At 37.4% G+C, this 18858-nt stretch overlaps 1 protein-coding gene across 1 annotated transcript in view; it reads right to left on the minus strand.

Moving 5' to 3' along the window:
- The window catches only part of RPS6KA2 (ribosomal protein S6 kinase A2), a 142392-nt gene that overhangs the window by 50413 nt on the left and 73121 nt on the right, over positions 1–18858 (minus strand). Inside the window, exons 6-10 of the mRNA XM_015818361.1 lie at positions 15776–15882; positions 13631–13668; positions 12648–12790; positions 3447–3517; positions 1719–1807 (exon numbers count right to left, since the gene is read on the minus strand). Of these exons, the coding sequence (XP_015673847.1) occupies positions 1719–1807; positions 3447–3517; positions 12648–12790; positions 13631–13668; positions 15776–15882 (448 nt within the window). The remainder of the gene's footprint in view (positions 1–1718; positions 1808–3446; positions 3518–12647; positions 12791–13630; positions 13669–15775; positions 15883–18858) is intronic.

An 18858-nucleotide genomic window follows, 5' to 3' on the forward strand; every position in this document is an offset into this window, starting at 1 on the left:
GGAACAATTCTAATCTCTGAGACAAGCACATCACACTGAACTATGAAAGCAGCCATTATTATTTATGTCACCAACAAAGCTGACACCAACCAGAGAATAGAAAAACTCAAAAAAAATAGTGCAAGATCAGAAGAGACACGTGGAGAGATATGGCCCAGTAGTAATCCTATGTGGAAGAAAAAGAAGACAACACAGCATTTGGCCTTGTGTGACATATCAAGTGACTCTCAGTGAAACCTGTCTAGGGCGAAGAAAGTAAATACTATAACTGGAATTAAAAGGAAAGTAAAAAGGCTGGTTAAAAAATCTTATTTAATATATTATCTAAATTAATGAACAAACATTTTGTTTTGGCAATAGCTAGTTGCCAAGATGTTCCAATGACAGGAATGAAAACCTTAGCAGTCTGGCTTGTACAACTTCCTGCATACTACTTTTACCACCAATGAATTACTGTACTGGTGATTTCACAGATGAGAATGCTTCAGTGGGCACATCTTGATAGTACATTGGCTACTCCTACAGAAGGATATATCTTCTTCCATGCAAAATTAAATACCAAACCAACAAGATTCAGGAAGACACTACAAACTACAAAAAAAAAACCCAAAACGCCTAGAAGGTTGATGGCAGCTTTTCATTCAGGATAAAGAATGCCCATCGTGCCCTTGGAGACAGCATTGTCTGGTACCTCCCAAGTTACCCACACAACTGTGAAAAACTGTGCAAATTACACGCAGCACATGAGTTAAATTACATCAATTGTATAATTATGGTCTGAAAAGTCATGAATATCTGGACTGCAGGAGCTGCAAGGGCTGAAATCACATTTTAAGACAAAAGAGGGCTGATGTTAACACAATACAGGAAATGGCTCTAAACATCTGCAGTCAATTTTTACTCCACATTTATTTATTTTTTATTTTTATTTTATTTAATTTAATTTATATGCCGCCCTTCTCCCGACAGGGACTCAGGGCGGCGCACAACATATTTAAAACCAGAACATATATAAAATCCCCCCCTTAAAACCGAATTAAACCGAATTTTAATGTTGCGTCTTCCGAATATTTAAAACCCAATGTAAAATCCACCCTAGGTCAGGTCCGCTTGCTGGAAGAGCCATGTCTTGAGGGCGCGACGGAAGGTAAGGAGATCCGGAATTATCCGGATCTCGGGGGGTAGTTCATTCCAGAGGGTAGGGGCACCCACAGNAACCAAGAAGCAATTCCATGGGGAGCAGCATATTAGGCTGTGAAAATTCACTGACTTTGGGCATAATTTGGTAGATAACAATATACCATTTGCATTGAAGAATTCCCACCCATTCAGGCCAAAATCAAGCTTCATTTATTCTACAGCAGACACCAGAACTAAAAGAACACATTACATTTTACATTTTTTCCTACCACGGGAAAAATGTGAGAACACAAATCTGGCTCATTTGTGTGGTCCTGCTTCTCTGTGCCTCTAGCATGAGGTACTGACAGGTATTCTGTATCTGTCAGTGGATGATATGTTGCGCTTCCACTCATGTGCAGCATCTTTTCCAACAGCCCCAAATATGTCATTAATTAAAGTGAAATTACCTTGTAGTTCTCCATCACACACTGTTCAGCTGCATCACGTATATGAGACTAAATGATAATTAACTAAAGAGAAAAACAACTGGGGAAATTTGCCACTGTGTTATGCAGTAATAAAATAAATTCCCATACCTAATCTGTTAGATGGATTCCTCTTGAAAAGAGCTCGCAACAAACTCTGAGCTTCTATGCTCAAAAACTGTGGCATTCCTAGCTTGGCTCTGAAAAAAATAGGACATTTTAATGCAGGAATAAAAAAACATTGTTTTTTAAAAAAAAAATTACGCATGTATGTAAATGATTAAATACATCACCAAAATATATAGAAGTCTCAAAAGAACATTTAAACTTTCTATAGACCAAGTTTTGGGATAATATTATTAAACTTTTTAATGTAAATGTCTGTGCTACTTATTTATAGAGAATTTATTATCCCTTAAGATTGCAGCTATATATACTAAGTCATAATTCTTTCTATTTGAGAGAGTTAGCAAGTGGACTGTTCTCTCAGTCTTGGTTTTTTGTGAAATTTTCTTCTGATCCCTTGTTCTTTCAGCCATGCTGTTTAAAATTTGGCAAATAAAAACAAAAACAAAATAAAAATCTTATATGAACATTCACATGCATTTCTGTGCATTTTTTTTAACGTATGCACTTCTATGATGCATATTTTTATTTTTCATTTGCAACACTCAATTAATTGCAAAATTATGAACAATGAAGATATTGATGTGTGTATAGGAAGTTTAATAGATAATTTGGCCCAGTTCATACTAAGTTTGTATGTGTGTGTTTATGGGTGTGCTCATATTCCTGAAGGGAATAATGCTGGATTTGACAAGCAGCCTGAATATGGCACTCCTACATCTCACCTACTTGCAAGATGTTGGGCAATCAGAGCAATATACAACTTGGAACAATCAGGTCTTTATTACGTTGCAAAACAGTTTTTGATCCTTTTATAGTTAAATGAAAGATTGAAGGGCACAGTAACAAGTCATCTCTGCATGCTAAAGAGTGAGCAAAGAGAGATTAGTGGAACAGATTAACTTTGTTCAATGAGGTATGTACTTAAGCAGGGCTTTTTTTCTCATAGAACGCCCAGAACGGAGTTCCGGCACCTTTTTTTGGATGGAACCTTATAGGATAGGCAAGGCGGCTTGTATGACGTGTGAGTTCCGGCACCTTTTTTTTTTATATATAGAAAAAAAGCACTGTGCTTAAGTAACTGCACTGGGAAGGGAGTGCGGGTGGGGATGGAAGAAATTGGAATTTGAATTGGTCGTTTCCCAATTTAGGTAACAAACTTATATCCTTCCTTCCTTCCTTCCTTCCTTCCTTCCTTCCTTCCTTCCTTCCTTCCTTCCTTCCTTCCTTTCCAAATGTGACTATAGTACTGTAATCTAATAATTCTGCTAGATCACATTTCTTATCTATTTCTGCCAACATTAAGACTTCATATAGCTAGTCAATGAGCTCCTCACTAATGTTTTGAACACCCAGCTCATAATGCAATACATTATGCCTTATATTTAGTCAGCAGCGCTAATCTCCCTAGCAGGACAATGGAAAGTCTATTGGGCATTGAGAACATCCCAGAAGATTTTCATAATTTAAATAGGTTCCCATATTGCAAGTTAGACTTAAAAGTGGATTGGACTTTTGATAAACCGCTGGAATTTTCAGCTCCTTAATTAAGAGTGGTTCCTGGGCTACTAGCTACTGTATTTTAGATATATTTGGAATGTCATTTCTTGTATTTTCTACGAGACAATTTACATAACCCAAAAAGTTTATTCTGAGTTAAAGAATATAAACTATAGCTATAGATAGATATAAAGTTGGGAGTTTGCTACTCACTTGAGAATGAGTGCCATTGTTTCCTTTCGGTCTTTCCCCTGAAATGGTAGTGACCCTGTCAACATTTCAAACTGTAAAGAGGGAATAGAAATTCTAAGAAGCATGAAACGGTGTAAATATAAGCATAGCATATAGTCTATTGTATTTATCTTAACAATGTATAGTGTTCATCCATGCCCCATAAAAATTAGTACCCCCATTAACCCCATATGTGGAACATACACGAAGATAAGGAAGAATACCTTAACCTCCAACTTGTAGGCTATTATTTAAAAGATAATAATAAAAGACCAACCGAATTGGAAGGTCTTCTAGTTCAACCATCTGCTCAGGTAGGAGATCCTGTACCATTCTGGATAAATGGTTGTCCAATCTCTTAAAATCTTCCAGTGATAGAACACCCAAAACATCTGGAGACAAGCCATTCCACCAATTAATTTTCACAGTCAGGAAATTTCTTCTTAATTCTAAGTTGGATTTCTGTTTGTTAAGCTTCCATCTGTTACTTCTTGTCTTGCCCTCAGATGCATTGGAGAATGTTGACCCCCTCCTTCTTGGTGACAGCCCCTCAAATATTGAAAGACTGCTATCATGTCTCCCCTAGTCTTTCTCTTTGTTAGACTAGACCAGTGGTTCTTAACCTTTTTGAACGAATCGCCCCCTTGAGCCAATGAGGAAGCTGTCATCGCCCCCCTCCCCCAACATAACCTCTCATAGGAAATAATTCTTCAATTAATGCGAACACTTTTTTTGTTTTCTTTAACACTGTCATCAAGACATATCGATGCAAATAATTTATTTCCAGTCTTTTTCCCATATCTCAACTGTGTGAAAAATTTTGGTGCTACTCATCACTTTATTCCCAAACTTTGTGATACATATATTTCATTATTATCTTATTTATTTAAGACACTTAAATGTAATGACCACTGAAAACAAAATTCAATTGCAAGAAAGTGAAATGCCCGAAAAGAAAAACAGTAACATTTAATGATTGAATTACAAGTGAAATTTAAGACGCAAAAAGAAATATAAAAAGGGCATAAGAACAAACCACAATGCAGGAACTAAGAATTTCAAGATGAAAACTCTGAAACTAAATTAAGATTAGAAGAAAGTATATACAGTCACGCACACTGTAAAAAGGATTAAAAAGACACAAAGAAAATATAATATCGAACTGGAGTGCACGCTAAAAAAATACAATACAAAGAGACACACAAAATGTTTTACAGAGCACAACAAAAATTCGAAAACAAAGCCGATGTGTATTCACATATGTACAGCGTTCTGTACTGAAGCTAGCTGGAGGAACATTTGAAAACACAATTCAATCCACTAATAGCTATCTGATGTTTTTGTACGACAGATATACAGCGATTCACTGTACGAAAAAGTCTCAAAAATGTCCCCAAAACTTCTCACTCCATCGCCCCCATATCGCCCCCTTTACGTTCCTTCGCCCCCGCGTCTCCCCTTTTCATTCCATTGCCTCCCTGAAAAATGAAATCGCCCTCTGGGGGGGGGGCGATATCGCCCAGGTTAAGAACCACGGGACTAGACATTCCCAGTTCTCCCAACCATTCATCATATGGTTGAGCCTCCAGTCCCCTAATCATCTTTGTTGCTCTTCTCTGTACTTTTTCTAGAGTCTCAATATCTTAACAGATTCATAATAAATTCACCGGACTTTGGATGTAAATAGTAAGGTTGTTCTAACCTTATGATGATATAATAATAAAACCATTCAATGAACACACAGTCAGGTGCTGTATTATACAGTGAAAATATTTTATGTACAAGTCCTGTGGAAATGTACAGAAATTACCTCAAAATGCATCATGCTAAAGTTCCCTGGATCTCATGACTATCAGACAGCCAGTTGCGAAAGTAATGAATATGGAAAATTTAACAATCAAGTGTAGAAAACAACAAACAAGGAACTTATTATCCATCCACTTTATTAAATCTTTAAAAGAATAATTGAGAGGGAAAGAAATAAATGCTGCTGGTTGCCATAAATTAAACATGACATGAAGAATTCTACTGGTTGGAATAAGAATAGCCAGTATTTTAACTGAATTTAAAGAATTCACAAGGAAACACATTCAGTAGAATGGTTAAGTCTGTGTTCCTGCTTAACTTCAAGATTCATACTGTATATGAACTTTTTCATGGCTGGGAACAGAATTGTGTCAACAATAACATATGGGGCACTTATGTAAGAAGACTGATAAATGCCCTACAAATAGGTAGGATCAGAGTATTTGATTGAATTTCTTTTCTTTTTAGTGGATTTTGAATTGAATTAAAATGCTATGCCTGCTTTTGTATGCTATGGTTTGGGTTTGATCCTTTCCTAAAAATGGAACACTATATTGATTTTCAATATAATGGCATCTGATCCTGAGTCTTCAGGCATCCATTCTTGTTATAATTTGTTGTACAAAAAGCAAATGATAAAATAGCATTCCAAGTGGAACATTGCCTGCAACAGAACTTTTGGGGAAAAGATGTTGCCTCTTTGAATCAGTACAAATTTTTAAATATCCTTTCAAACACTGCCACAAGCTATCCTTTCTTTGCCCACATTATTGCTCAAAGTATTTTCTTTTTCTATTGATGAAAACTTTCAATTGGTGACATGGAAATGTTTCTCTCTTTCACAAAAGAATATATCTCCTTCAAAGCCATAAAGAATGCTGTGTACTTGAAACAGTAAAAGTAACTAGAAGTGGTAAAACAATGATTCCCAATTGGAGCCCACCAACTATGTTCAACTACAACTTCCATCAGCCCCATTAGCACTGCCTGTTTGGAAGGAAGGTACTTGTTCATCAAACAAATATATACCATGTTACAGAACATTATTCCTGACAAAGTTTGTTCCTCTTTTCTTTTTAGCCCTAAGACCACTCACCCATCTTTTAGACATTTTCCCCCCTTAAAATCAGTTTAAGCGTATCAATGGAATGCTAGCATCTGCTCCACTTTGATTAAAACAAATTATAATTAGACACTAAATCTAATTTAAGTAGCTCAGAGTACATCTTTCAGTTCCATTTCAGTAAATGAAAGCAATAAAAGAGAAAACTACAGTCCCCAAGGAACAGTAATTCTAGATTTGCATTGATAGGTAATTTAAAAAAGCAGAATCAGAATGATGGCAAGAACAACCACACTAATTTTAAAAGCACTCTCATTTTTTTCTGTTGAACTAAAAAAAAAAGTCATTTATTTGATACAGCAAGTGGCCTGGATCCATTGTTGCAACTGTTTATGTTTCAAGGTTATGGGCTCATTCGGACAGATTGGGACACTTTTATTTGTAATGAAATTAAGGAATTTTATATATATATATATAAAATTGGCCAATAAAGAATTCTATTCTATTCTATTCTATTCTATTCTATTCCCTACACACACACACACACACACACACACACACACACACACACAGCTCTTCTGTTCTTCCATTTCTGCATTTTCTCATTTTTATTATTTTACTTTTTTATTTTGGGTCTTTCCTTTTTAATTGTAATGCTCAATAAAATTATTATTATTATAAAACGAAAATCTCAACATTATTTTGGGAATTTTTTCTTAAAAGGATATGCACCTTCCACAAAAGTGTAGGATTTGTCAACAAAACCACTTAATATGGCGAAAGCTGATTGTTGGGGAGGGAGAGAGGGGGAGCAATGATCATTTTTTTAGCGGGATGATGAAAATGACATTTCTTTCAACATGCAAGATGTACCTGCCCATATAGAGTAATAGGAATGACCTGCGAAACATTTGCTAAAATGATTCTAGCTATTTTTGCATAATATTACTATGCAAAGTATTTGCTGATTTTTAAAGTTCAACTTACATTATAGATTGATTAAACCCATCTAAGAAAAAAAAACCCATCATGACAGAGACTATGAAATCCATATGAGACCTAATTTTATGGGTATAAAAACACAAGCTTATATATCAATAACAGATTAAGAACAGATTTTCTAAATCCAACCCGCATGTAGACCAAATAGACCTGAAAAATAAATGTTATCAGCAGAATCCCCAAAGCTTGCTGAGGTACAAAATATGGAAAGGGGGGGGGGGGAAAGAGAAAATAAACAGCTCAACAAAATCTAACCGTGCTTAGTAATTATAGAAATCTGAATGTCATTAGGGGAGTAATATGAAACACACATGTACACCAAAAACTGTGTACTATAATATCCTATTGTATATCTATTGCTATAGACTAATCTCCCTTTTCAGAGGAGCAGGATGGAGAAGAGAAGACAAAGGTATGGAGAGAAAAGAGAAAGGTGAAAGAGGGTTTCTTTGTCAAGGAAAAATAAGAGAGATAACATTATGAGCTGTTGTGGTGAGTGATTAGAATGCAGTATTGCAGGCTAACTCTGCCGACTGCCAGAAGTTCAATCCTGACCAGCTCAAGGTTGACTCAGCCATCCATCCTTCCGAGTTGGTAAAATGAGGACCCAGATGGTTGGGGGCAATATGCTCTGTAAACCGCTTAGAGAGGACTGTAAAGCACTGTGAAGTGGTATATAAGTCTAAGTGCTAAGTGCTATCTCCTTCATTTCTATATGAAAGAGAAAAGAAGAATATGCAATAGTCTACAACCCAAGATGAGGAATGTAAAATATAGTATCAGCAGAAAAAAAGCTTCAGTGGGAGTCAAAGTCAAGCCCAGATCTTGAAATAGTACAAGCAATGCCAAGGTCTAATACGAACGTTCGGTCAGATTCTGGGCATGCTGGTGCAAGGGAAAGATGGAACTGATGTTTTTCTTCAACTTTATTACCTTTTGCTCAAAAGTGTATGCATAACTGTCAAGCCCCACATGGTTGGCAAGACCAAAGAAACAAGAGCAGTATGGATTTCAGGAAGCTATCTTCGAAATACCCAAACTTGGCTCTAGAAAGAGAACAGTGTTCTAGGGAGAAGTTCCTCAAAGCCTTGGACTGCTGGATTACTCCTGTCTTTAGTGCACTACTTGGCACCAGATGTGTGGGATCCAAAAGGCAGAAGGACGTGGCTCTTCCTTGCTGGTTCTGAAAAGCCCTCTCCAGTCTCCCAGAATTTCTTCTGTTCGTAGGAGGAAAATTCATCTGAGGAGATTGTGACACTTCTCATTAGAAGCTGCAAGCCATACCACTAAGTATTACACTTCAGTCCTTTCACTATTCTACCTTATGATTAACAGGAATTGAATTCTAACATTTCTGAAAGGTAACAGCTTAAGGCAGGGAGGGAGGGAGGTATAAAAAAAAATCAAGATGGTGGCTGTGATTTAGGCACATAAACCAGGGTCAGGCTTCAATAGCGGGCATGACTGCAATCATTTTCTTGCCTTTTTTAAAAAAAACCATGCCTACTAGGCATTTCAGGTAGGCCTGAATAAAAAGCAGACCCTGCAGAATTCCAGAAATATTTATTATTGTGGTAGAATTTAATAACAGAATCTTGAAAGTCAGTGCAAGTTTCCCTCTGTTTCCTCCTTTATACTAAACACAATTAAGATGAATTTCTTTCCCATGCTTCCTTCTATCTTTGGATTGTGTACTCTCTTGTCTAAGTCCCTGCTTAAGTTGGCTTGCTCGTATCAGCTTTAAATTCCTTTACAACCTCTCTTTGTGTAGATTCTTTTGGCTTCAGCTAAAACCTTCTTCATGTGAGGGTAAGGAAACGATTCTACTTAAGGATGAATCTGTCTGTCTGTCACATATCTGGCATTTCCTGTAGCTCCAGAAATAATATAGATGTAATGGTTGCAGTTTCTATAATCTGGCATCAGATGCTGTCTGACATTGTCTAAGGTTACTTCCATAAAAAGAAGCCAACTATTGTTTGAGGCTGTACATGTTGCCTTGAATAATGGCTCCATCACAATTCAGAGGATGAAACAGAATGAATGAAATTTTTACGGGGACAGGGGACTAAATGCATAAATTATACATTGTCCAGCAGAGTCCTAAAAGGCACGACAGAGAGGTATTAATAAAAAGAAGCTTCTAGGCATTATGGAAGACAGGCCTTTTAATTAAATGTTCATTAAGACTTCATGAGGATGCTTTATTATGACTGTCCCACCTTAAAAAACTGGGATAAAAATGTTATTAATTGGCTACTATAACTGATAGGAACTTGTGAATGCTGAGAAGTAGGCTGTTGGTTTTCTGGTTAAACACATATGAATGAATTGAATATATTTTTTATAGTGGTCCTAGTCCAGTGGTTCTCAACCTTTTTAATGCCGCGACCCCCAACTGGTCGTAAGTTGAGGACTAAACCGGTCGTAAGTTGAGGACTAAACCGGTCGTAAGTTGAGGACTACCCAACCGGTCGTAAGTCGAGGACTTTCCCTGCCCGGGAGCGCCGTGCATGCGTGGTTCCGCCCCCTGCGCCGGCCGAGGCGTAGCTGGCAAGCGGCAGAGACGGAGCAGGCCAACCACCAGCTGGCCCAGCTCAAGGGAGGTAAGGCACCAACCGGAAAAGGGGAAAAAAATGGTGGACAGCCTTGCTTGGCAACCCCCATGAAATGGTCGATCGACCCCAAATGGGGTCGCGACCCATAGGTTGAGAACCACTGGCCTAGTCCATTAATGCCAACTAACAGTGATTCTTCAGCACTTTGTGTAGTCATTTTTTTCAAGTCTAATATAATGGTACGAGGAGAAAGACCACATTACCTTCTGCATGAAAATCCATGTAATCTAACACTGAACCAAACCCTGATCATAAACACACCCTCCTTTGGCTAGCCTCCACTTCAGAAACAGAGGACATAACCTCCCAATGAAATGAGAAATTTTAAAAATGGTCAACTCATGGAGAATTGAACCACTTTCAGCTGCACCAGGCTGTAAGTAGCCCAGGCTACATCCAGTTGCTCCCTTACATCTTTGCTTTCCAATGGGTCTTTTTTGACTTTCTTCTGGTAAGGCTCCAGTGCCTTATTTCTTCCCCAAATACTTGCATTTCCAGTTCTTCTATCCAGAACTTTCAGTTTCTGAATGACTGGTTAGCCACTTCATAATCCTTAAATTTCCCTCTCTTTCGACCACTGTTTTTTAAAATTAATTCAACTGTCTATAAAATAAAGCTCTCTTGTCTCCTAGCAACAGCAGGCTAGGGATCGGGATGCTGTGCTTTCCTAATGAGCCACAGCAGCGGCAGAAGCAGAGATGCTTGTGCTCTCCTATTCCAAATTGGATTAGACGTAAAAAAAAAAAAAGATGAGATTATACAGTTTTGGAAGTGCACAAACCCTCAACAGAAGAGGGCACAGTGGAAAAAGTACAGGAAAAACTGAGCCACAATACAAAAAGTTGAGAGCTGGGGAAAAGTAAACTGATAAGAAAATGGAAAATTCTGCAGCCAACTCATTGGCAAAAGAATTAGTATCAAGATGGGCAGGGCANGGAACAATTCTAATCTCTGAGACAAGCACATCACACTGAACTATGAAAGCAGCCATTATTATTTATGTCACCAACAAAGCTGACACCAACCAGAGAATAGAAAAACTCAAAAAAAATAGTGCAAGATCAGAAGAGACACGTGGAGAGATATGGCCCAGTAGTAATCCTATGTGGAAGAAAAAGAAGACAACACAGCATTCGGCCTTGTGTGACATATCAAGTGACTCTCAGTGAAACCTGTCTAGAGCGAAGAAAGTAAATACTGTAACTGGAATTAAAAGGAAAGTAAAAAGGCTGGTTAAAAAATCTTATTTAATATATTATCTAAATTAATGAACAAACATTTTGTTTTGGCAATAGCTAGTTGCCAAGATGTTCCAATGACTGCTAAGGTTTTCATTAAAACCTTAGCAGTCTGGCTTGTACAACTTCCTGCATACTACCTTTACCACCAATGAATTACTGTACTGGTGATTTCATAGATGAGAATGCTTCAGTGGGCACATCTTGATAGTACATTGGCTACTCCTACAGAAGGATATATCTTCTTCCATGCAAAATTAAATACCAAAGCAACAAGATTCAGGAAGACACTACAAACTACAAAAAAAACGCCTAGAAGGTTGATGGCAGCTTTTCATTCAGGATAAAGAATGCCCATCGTGCCCTTGGAGACAGCATTGTCTGGTACCTCCCAAATTACCCACACAACTGTGAAAAACTGTGCAAATTACACACAGCACATGAGTTAAATTACATCAATTGTATAATTATGGTCTGAAAAGTCATGAATATCTGGACTGCAGGAGCTGTAAGGGCTGAAATCACATTTTAAGACAAAAGAGGGCTGATGTTAACACAATACAGGAAATGGCTCTAAACATCTGCAGTCAATTTTTACTCCACATTTATATTTAGATACGGATATCCAGCTTGCAGTTTTGCATGAAATGGACTCTGGATTTAATCCTGAGTCCTTTCACTTGAAAGAATTCCTAGGGTGTGTAAAAAGTTCTACTTAAGACTTTGCCTCCTACAGTATGCCATACTGGGCTGGAAGAACTAATATCCTGATCACTTCTTTAGAAATAATAATAATAATAATAATAATAATAATAATAATAATAATAATAATAATAATAATAATAATATAAAAAAGTTGGAAGGGACCTTGAAGGTCATCTAGTCCAACCCCCTGCTCAGGCAGGAAACCCTATACCATTTCAGACAAATGGCTGTCCAGTCTCTTCTTAAAAACTTTCAGTGTTGGAGCATTCACAGCTTCTGGAGGCAGGTTGTTCCACTGGTTAATTGTTCTAACTGTCAGGAAGTTTCTCCTTAGTTCTAGGTTGCTTCTCTCCTTGATCAGTTTCCACCCGTTGCTCCTTGTCCTGCCTTCAGGTGCTTTGGAGAATAGCTTGACTCCCTCTTCTTTGTGGCAGCCCCTGAGATATTGGAATACTGCTATCATGTCCCCCCTCATCCTTCTCTTCGTTAAACTAGACATACCCAATTCCAGCAGCCTTTCCTTATATGCTTTAATAGGACTGAACCCAGAATTAATCATCCTCAAACACAGAATCGTTGGAATCAATGGATCTAAACAAAGTCTTGATCTAATCCACAGTGGTGATAAGACTGAGGGGAGTCCCGTAAATGCAAAACATTCAAGCTCTTAAATATGCTCCTCATAATGAGCTTACATTCTCATATCGATGTGTCAACCAATTGGTGAATTGCAAAAAAATTCTCCCCTTACCATTAGGACACCGAAGGACCACCAATCTGCACTCTGGGTATGCCCTCGCCGGTTGACCACCTCTGGAGCCATGTATTCTATTGTCCCACAAAATGAATAAGCTCTCTTGTCATGGTCAATAGCTTCCTTGCTCAGGCCAAAATCTTTAAAAAGTGAATATATTATATAGCATTAGTTATCATGCATATCCAAATAAAGTGCAGGTAGTCCTCAACTTGCAACTACAATTGAGCCCAAAATTTCCACTGCTAAGCAAGAGTGTCGTTAAGTGAGCTTTGTCTCATTTTATGAACCTTGTTTTGCCACCTTTTGTTAAGTGAATCGCTAGAGTGGTTAAGTGAGTAACAGGGCTGTTATGTGAATCTGGCTTCCTCATTGCCTTTGCTTGTCAGAAGGTTGCAAAAGGCGATCACATGACCCCGGGGACATTGTAACCGTCATAAATACATGTCAGTTGCCAAGCGTTCCAATTTTGATCACGTGACCACGGGGATGCTGCAATAGTCGTAACTGTGAAAAACAGACATAAGTCACTTTCTCGCTGCCATTGCAACTTTGAACTGTCACTAAAAAAAAGTAAGACAAGGACTACCTGTATTTGTGCACCAAAAGTACATCTATCCATAATTATCTATTTTGTGCTCAGTTTTGGATTTCAACTCACATCAGTCCGATATATTCCCAGGACTAAAGACTGACTATGTCTTCCTAAGCGAACAGCTCTCCTGAACCTGCACATTTATCTGGTTGCTGAGGCAATGTTCCAGGTTACTCAGATGAGTATTTTCTATTCACTATTTCAGGATGTTGTTGGGCACATCGATATCGTGCCTGCTTCACACTGCTAGGAGTGTTAAACTTAAAGCAGCAATGAGGTATACTTCATAATGAGCCTGCGGTCCTGATGGCAACCCAAATGTGCTAGGTGCTCTGATATATGATAGATAACACAGATACAGCTGCAGTAGAAAGGTGATCCTTACCTGTAATCTTAATGTGTCCTTCTTCATCTAGAAGAATGCTAGAAGACAATGTAATGAAAAGTTATATTAAACCAAGGCAGACAATGTCATTGATGCCTAGAACTTTAACTTAACTGTCTGCAATGAAAAACAACATTCTTGATTTTTCTCCTATATGTAGAGATGCATTCTTCAAATTTGTTTATATTCATCCATTAAGAATGAAGCAAAGAAGAGATACATAATTCCCCCATCTAAAGATTTGTTGCTTGAAAAAGACTGCCTAAAAAAAAGAAAACCGTCTTTTTTTTTAGATAGAGTTATCTTTTGTCGTAAAAAGTACAGGTAGTCCTCGACTTACAACAGCTCATTTAGTGACTGTTCAAAGTTACAACAGCACTGAAAAATGTGACTTATAACAGTTTTTCACAGTTGCGACCTTTGCAGCATCCCCATGATCACGTGATCAAAATCCAGATGTTTGGCAATTGGTTCATACTTATGACCGTTGCTGTATCCCAAGGTCACGTGATTCCCTTTTGCGACCTTGTGACAAGCAAAGTCAATGGGGAAGCCAGATTCACTTAGCAACTAGGTTACTAACTTACCAACTGCAGTGATTCACTTAGCATCTGTGGTAAGAAAGGTCGTAAAATGGGGAAAAACTCACTTAGCAAACGTCTCATTTAACAACAGAAATTTGGGGCTCAATTGTGGTCATAAGTTGAGGACTACCTGTAACTTAAAAGGAAGTGGTCTTTTATAAAACTTTGGCAGGCTGAAAAGAGACTGTCACTGTTCGTAAATGAATAATCAACACTAACAGACTATTGTCACTACTATTATTTAATAAATACTCTTTTGTCCTTTATGTGTTGCCTTTTGAGAAATCTTGTTTCCTTGATTATTGGTTGTATACCAATAATGTATACCAATATTGTATACCAATTGGTTGTATACCAATATTGTATACCAATAATGGTTGCATCACTTGCTTCTCAATAACACTATATTTAAGAAAACAATCCAGTTCTGTAATTCCTTGATCTACAGATAATTCAGAGAATACCAACAGCCCTTTGATCCTTCTGTAAGAAAGAGACAGTGTTCTTTTTTTTCTAACGCTTATCGACCTTTCTATTTTTTTTTCCTTAAAGAGGCAGTGATGTAGTCATTGGTAATTTAAATGATGCTCAGGCAATGGAAAAGCAGCATATTAAGGGTATTTACTGGAAAGTTGTCAGCATGGACAGAAAATGAAGTCAAAAGTATGGCCTATAACAAATACGGGAAGAACATAACGAGCTTTCTATCCTGGACAGATCCCTTTTCAAGAGAGCAATCTGAGTGCTGTGGATAATGACTTTAATTTTTAATAGCAATAGCATTTAGACTTATACACTGCTTCCTAGTGCTTTACAGCCCTCTCTAAGTGGTTTACAGAGTCAGCCTAATGTCCCCAACAATCTGGGTCCTCATTTTATCGACCCCAGAAGGATGGAAGGCCGAGTCAACCTTGAGTCGGTGAGATTCAAACTGCCGAAATGCTGGAAATCCAGAATCAGCAGGATTAGCCTGCAATACTGCGTTCTAACCACTGCGCCACCACCGCTCATGGAATCCATTTCTTAAGATCAGTATGTCTCATAACAATTGACAATATGCTCATGTTTTTACAGAAACTGCCCCTGAAATAATCCCCTCTACAAGAAATATACTGATCGTTTAGACTCTTGAAACAAAAGCGAAGTTGAACTTGCACAGGTTTCAATAATCTCTCTCTGATTATCTAACTTACTCTTGATCAGATGATGCAATATATTTATGAAATATACGAATATATAATATATGAAACATCTTACTTGACTAAGAAGTATTTGTATATTGCCTACCAATCATTTTTAAATACTTGCATGTTCTTTTTCACTTTTGTTCTTAATACACTAAAAATACACTGTTTGCCGCTGAGGCTGGAGATGTCACCTCATCAGAATGGGTGTGACACATTTTTTTTTTTTTGCTTGTTTGGGGGAATTCAGCCTGTTCATTTTGGGCTAGGCAATTCACGAGGTGTAATGATGATCAGATCTTGCATAATTTCATGTACATTTTGTGGCTACAACAAAATAACTTTATTTAAACTAATGCGTTTCGGTATTAACTTACTTTTCTGGTTTCAAATCTCTGTATATAATACCCAGACCATGAAGATGATCTAAAGCCAAGGCCAGCTCAGCTAAATAGAACTTAACATCTTCTTCTGTAAACATTACCTGGAAACAGAAAAATAGCAAAGAGTGCATAATATACAGGAGAAAGTGTATTTATATGGACTTAAGTCATATTTAAAGGGAACCACTAAAGTCAGTATAATTTAGAATGGTCACAACTTAGGATCAAACTAATTTCAAGGCTAACTTTAAATTAACCCTATGGATTTTTTAAAAGAAACAATGACAAATCATGACTTTAATAAACAGAGCAGAAGCAATTTAGAATTAGAAGGAATTAAATTAGGTGGAGGGTCTATAGCAAAGTAATAAGCATGAAATATATGTGAGATCTACAGATAAAGCTGGACAAATTTCTGCCTGAAACTGTGAATGGCTACTACCAGTCACCGTTGACAATATTACGCTGAATAGAATGATCTTAAACCCATCTAGCATTGTATTTGGCATTGTATCCTGTTTCATACACAAAACAAAAAATGCCACTTATCCTATAACTGACTGCATTACGCCCCTTTTAAACTTTACTCAGTAAGTTTATTGTTAATATATAATAGCTTTAAAGATTGAGAAAACAAAACCCAAATAGATTTGATTCTGCTTTCTCCAAGCCAACAGAAATCAGTTTTCACAACGTGATTGGCAAAATGCCCCATAAAATAAATTAATCTGCTTAACCATTCATAAGATTGCATCTGCTATCCTTCCAATTTTTGAAAAAAATTACAGGGGAAGTCATCTAAATATGGATAAAAAGCTAAACAAATTTCAAGACACCTCGATGAATAAGTCATCCTTCCCTTTCAAAATCAACATGCAGTTTGCCCTCTCCGGTTCTGTCCTCTTTATAAAACCATTATTCTGAGTTTCATAGTGCTTTATTTTTTGGTATTACAATTATCTGTGGTTAATTCCTTACGTTAAAACAAAAAGGATCTTGGCTGGTTTTCCATTCCTTCAAAGAACAATTCCAAGATATACAGTATATAGGAAGCAGCCAGCAAAGACCAACTGAAAAGAATATTCTGTTTAGGTTTCATCATGCATTTTATGAACTTGGTACCCTTTGCTTTTTTATAGAAAAATAAAGTTGATAAACTGCATTTAAGGAATAACTGCAGGATGACTGTGTCTTATTCTTTGATGATCTCAGTTGCCAAGGAGATTGAAAGCCACAGGAAGAAAAACAGCAGGCAGTTCCACTGTGGTCAAAGACAAGGCACCCAGGAAGAGACTTTTAAAGTCCATCTGCTCAAAGGTAATGACAACACCCATTTGGTATTGGCACAACTGCTTAGAAAGTAATAAGAGCTGAGTAATCACTGTAGTTTACCCAGACTGAAAACTCTGAAAAGCCACATAGGTGAGAAAAAGGTGACTATATTATTATTATTATCAGTAATAGTAGTTGAGGCAATACAGTTGTGGGAAGAATCCAGAGAAAGAAATATTTTGGGGAATATTAAAAAGGCAGAATGTATTTCCCCAAAGGATCTTAAAGGCAGAAAAGCAAGCCCAGTTTTTCTTAATAGCCCCATGCAGAGAGGCCAGCTTTTAGAAATGCAGATGTAATAATCCATTCAGGAAGGTTAGAGCCAGGAAACTTGAAGCTGATGAAATTAGGAAGACAAAGACCCCTAAAATCTACATACCCCTACCCAAATTCTAAGGACAGGAAACATAATAGGATTAACCCACCATTATCAAAAGGACACACTCAGACTCAGGTCAAAGTACATGATACAGGAAATACAAAGCCTCAAATAGGAACAACTCCAAACACAAAAGCCCAGGAAGGTATAAAAACCCACCACTCCCAGCCACATGTGGTCAGCTTTCCCAGAGCCACACTTCTGTCTAGCTTTGCTGTTCAATAAACTACAACCTTCTTTCTAAAGCAGTCTCCATTTTGTTTATTCCCTGCTTGGACTGGACTCTGATGAAAATTTTTCTTTCAACACAGTGCTAGTGAAAAGTGACAGCCTTGATATATTTAACCCAACGTCTACTGGTGGATTTATATCATTTTTCTTTCCCAGCAAAGGATAATGAGAAAGTCACTAGAAGCAGATTGACTGGCTACTAACCACCTGTGGCTGAAAGCTCAAGTGGACAGCTACTTCATTCGGAATATAGCAGACTAGCATGTGGTACACAGCCACTAAAACATCACTTCCCAGTACATGGGAAAACTGAAACTCTTTCCCACAAAATATTCTCACAAGTCAGCATTTAGAAGGCATAGAAAGAATGCCACAAAATCACTAGAGAAGGAGGATTGGACAGAAAGAAAGGTCAGAGACGACTTATCTGTGTGCACTAAAATACAGGTACGACTTACGAACATTCATTTAGTGACTGCTCCAAGTTACAATGGTGCTGAAAAAAGTAACTTATGATCAATCCTCACACAACCAACTGCAGGGTCCCCACGGTTAAGTGATCAGAATTCAAACATTTGGCAACCTGCGTGTATTTATGGCAGCTGCAGTGTTCTGCGGTCACGTGATCACCATTTGTGACCTTCCCAGCTGGTTTTCAACAAGCAAAATCAATGGGGGAATCACTTAATGACTATATAATTCACTTAATGATCATGGTGATTCACTAAAGACCACAATAAAAAAGGTCATAAAATTGACTGCCACTCGCTTAACAACCACCTGACTTAATGACATATATTCTGGCCCCAACTGTAGTTGTATCTTGAGGACTACCCATAGAAATTAAGATACAAAAATAGCCACCAAATAGCTAAAACATAGTCAACAGACAGAAAGGGAAGCAGCAGGAGGTAGAATTAATACCAAGTCTAAAATACAAATATAATATTCCTGAAAATTAAGCCCAACTGAATTCTGTGGGATTTATTTTTCACTAGACATATATAAAATTGCATTCTGAAACATTATGTTTCAAAAAGAATAATTTGTCTGTTTTGCCTGGTGGAACATATAATGTTTTTCCAACACAAACCAGAGCTAAATCTAAAATGTTAGACTGGTATCATCATCAGTA

This window comes from Protobothrops mucrosquamatus, unplaced genomic scaffold, assembly GCF_001527695.2.
Source record: "Protobothrops mucrosquamatus isolate PMUCROS unplaced genomic scaffold, P.Mucros_1.0 scaffold_135, whole genome shotgun sequence".
Classification (NCBI taxonomy): Eukaryota; Metazoa; Chordata; class Lepidosauria; order Squamata; family Viperidae; genus Protobothrops; species Protobothrops mucrosquamatus.